The sequence below is a fragment of the Chinchilla lanigera genome, unplaced genomic scaffold, assembly GCF_000276665.1.
Source record: "Chinchilla lanigera isolate Chin_1 unplaced genomic scaffold, ChiLan1.0 scaffold00018, whole genome shotgun sequence".
Taxonomy (NCBI): domain Eukaryota; kingdom Metazoa; phylum Chordata; class Mammalia; order Rodentia; family Chinchillidae; genus Chinchilla; species Chinchilla lanigera.
Genome location: NW_004955419.1, coordinates 3,675,782 through 3,678,752, shown reverse-complemented (window position 1 = coordinate 3,678,752; position 2,971 = coordinate 3,675,782). Strand labels below are relative to the sequence as shown.

Sequence of the window (2,971 nt, the reverse complement as noted above, 5' to 3'; positions counted from 1 at the left end):
CGGAAGACGCCCGCCTTCTGCCCCGGGGGCAGTGGATATACTGACCCTCCTCTCTCGGGCCGGGACTGCGGCTGCTCCTGGCTCCTCCGGCTGCCACAAGTTTACTTTGGATCCGAGTCTCGCAAGTCTTCGATTTTCGAATCAGGTGACTTTACCTACATATTGGGGGTAGGAAGCCACAACAGGCCTCATCCTGGCACTGAAGTGCCCCTCCCAGCCACCCAGGGGGCGGAGCTCGGACGGTGGCCGGGGGCGGAGCTGGCCCCGCCCCGCCTCGTGGGGGGGCGGGGTGCTGCGAAACGGAGAGCAGCCAGGACACTTAGCAGCGCAGACTGTGGACCGACGGTGCTGCCAGCGACGCGGGTGAGGAGCTGGGGATGGGAACAGAGGGGCCAACTGGGGACAGGAGGCCCGTGTCATAGGCCCTCCTGCCTACGAGGTACTCATCTCTCTCCCCGTGTTAGCGAGGGCCTGGGGGCCGCCAAGGGGCTGGAGGCCTCAGGGCAGAATAGCTGCAAACCTGAACAAGGGCGGGGTGGGCATCTATGGGGCTCCCACTACCTGCCCAGCGCATGCCAGGCTCTGAGTTAGCTGGGACCAGACTCCCAAATTAATTCCTCACCATCTTGGAGCTGGGGGTGGAGGCAGGAGAACTTGGGTGCTGTTTAAAAGGCGGTAAGTGATAGTAAATTGGTGCTTTTCAGAGTCCAAAAAATGTGAACCTTTTATGCTGGAGCATGTCTGATTTTGTGCTGATTTCCTGTGGAAAGGAAGAACGCATATGAATTATCACTGGTGATGGCTCCAGGAGGTTCTGCCCCACCTGCAAATCCTCCCACCTGCCAGGTCACCAGGAGTGACCCCCAGATCACTATGATTAGCGTAACCCCAGCTCAGTATAGCACCCAGCTGTGGCAGATCTATCATCAGGGCTGGGCAGACTGCGCAATAGAGAACTGGCTTGGAGGGGGTGTCGCTGAGGGGGAGGCCGCTGGTGGGGTGGGGGACAGCATGGCAAAAGTTCAGAGAAGAAATCTCAACACTCTGGAAGGCTGAGGCAGGCGGATTGCAAGTTTGAGCCGAGCCTGACAACTTAGCAAGAATCTGTCTCAAAATTTAAAAAATAAAAACAGCTAGAGATGTAACTCAGTGCAGAGGTCCTGGGTTCAATCCCCGGTATGGAGGACAGGGGTCTGGAGACAAGATGCTACCCAGGGACCGTGGGACAGCCTATGGTTTGAAGAGCAGGTGAACAGGTCACCAGACAGAGGATGCTGGGGCAGATGAGGCAGAACCTTGGTGTCGTGTGGGGCAGCCCTGCCCATTGCTTGCAGGGACCTGTGCTGCTTCCTGCCCTTTCTGCTCACCAGGGCTACTGTTTCCCAGCTTCAGTCTTGAAGGGGCTCCCAGAAACTGTCTTTTTATGCAAGCAAATGTCATCCCCAGCGGGTGGCCACACTTTCCTGGGCTCCAATCCCTGCTTGGCCCCCAGCCTGATGAGATCTGGAACCCAAATAAAGGGCACTGTGACCCTGCTGGAGTGAGAGGGGGTAGCAAAGCAGGATGCTGAGCTGCTTTCCTTTTTGTCAGTCCACAAAGGCCAGGCCTGCGACCCCTGCGACTCTGCTGCCTCTGCTGGATCCAGATACCCAGAATGGCTTCCTGGTGCTACTGCCTCCTCCACCTCCTGGTACCTGCGCTTTGGAAAGGGGACTTGGGGGACTTCAAGGGGACCCAAAGATGCTAGGGTTCCAAGTGGCCACTCCATATCATGAGGCCACTGCAGAGATTATGAAAAATGAGCCGGGCATGGAAACAGCAAAAGTATCCACAAGGTACTACCCCTCTCACCCCCTTTCACAAGGCCGAAATCGCTCAGGGCGGTGGAGCGCTCTGCCTAAGATCACACTGAGCCAGAGCCTGAGCTTCCACTGCAGCTCCTGCAGTACACAGTAGGCATTCAATGATTGCACGTGGGGGGGGGGGACCTGGCTGAGCCCCAGCTGTCTTTTCTTAGACCTGGAGTCTCTCTGGCACCTCCTCTGACTCCCCAAATGAATCAAGGAACCCTTGGGCCACAGGTTGGTATGAAGGAGCCCCTGCTTTTCCAGTGCCAGGGAAGAGAAGAAAGATTAAGTTTAGACCCCACCGTGGGAGGCCCTGGGTAGGAAGCCCCACTCGTGTCCCCCTCACTCCTGTTCACAGGTCTGGGAAGGCTCTGCCAAGGGGGGGCTGACCAGGCCACAGGGCATAGCTAGGGGCCAGGTCCATCGCGGGCCGAAAGACTCCCAGCGCCACATCGTTGGGTGACCCTGCCCACTGCGGAAAGGATGAAGGGCCCACAAAATGCGCTCCCACGTCCCACACCCTCTCCTCTGTCCTCCAGACCCCGCGGTCCCTGGCGAGGTGGTGGAGACCACCGACAGTGTTTGCAAGTTCCCCGGGCAGCAGCTTAGCTGGTGGCAAGCCCAAGAGTCCTGCGAACAGCGGTTTGGCCACTTGGCCCTGGGACCCCTAGATGAAGTTTCCGCTCCGCTGCTGCGCGACTCCATCTGGGTGGGCCAGAGAGAGGCCTCTTTAAGGAGACCCCCGCAGAGGCGTGAGTGGGGGCCTGGGGCGAGGCGGGGGCTCTGACGCCCTTCAGAGATGGGAGCCCACGTGACAGTCCTTGTGGAAAGCGCCCAAAGTGACACCTCGCTGTACTTCCAGGGTCCTTCACGTGGACTGGAAGTAGGGGTGACCCTTGGGACACAGAACCTGGGAACCCCCGTTTCTTTTTTCCCCGAGGTGGGAGGCACCCCAGATCTCAGGAGGGGCCCCGCAGAGGTGCCAGATCGCACTCAGCAGCAAAGCGAGGTGTGCGGCTGGGGAAACTGAGGGCCCGGGCCGTGTGTCCCCGCAGGCGCACGCACCTCCGCCGCGCTGGTGTTCGGCCGGCGGAGCGCGGACCGGGCGGCAAGGCTGCGGACCC

At 59.6% G+C, this 2,971-nt stretch overlaps 1 protein-coding gene across 1 annotated transcript in view; it reads left to right on the top strand.

The window, feature by feature from the left end:
* Positions 1-300: 300 nt before the first annotated feature.
* Adgrd2 (adhesion G protein-coupled receptor D2) overlaps positions 301-2,971 on the top strand; it is a gene marked incomplete in the record, with an annotated part of 21,920 nt that continues 19,249 nt past the window's right edge. Inside the window, 5 exon segments of the mRNA XM_013513083.1 lie at positions 301-363; positions 1,591-1,690; positions 2,018-2,081; positions 2,387-2,599; positions 2,903-2,971. Of these exon segments, the coding sequence (XP_013368537.1) occupies positions 1,655-1,690; positions 2,018-2,081; positions 2,387-2,599; positions 2,903-2,971 (382 nt within the window).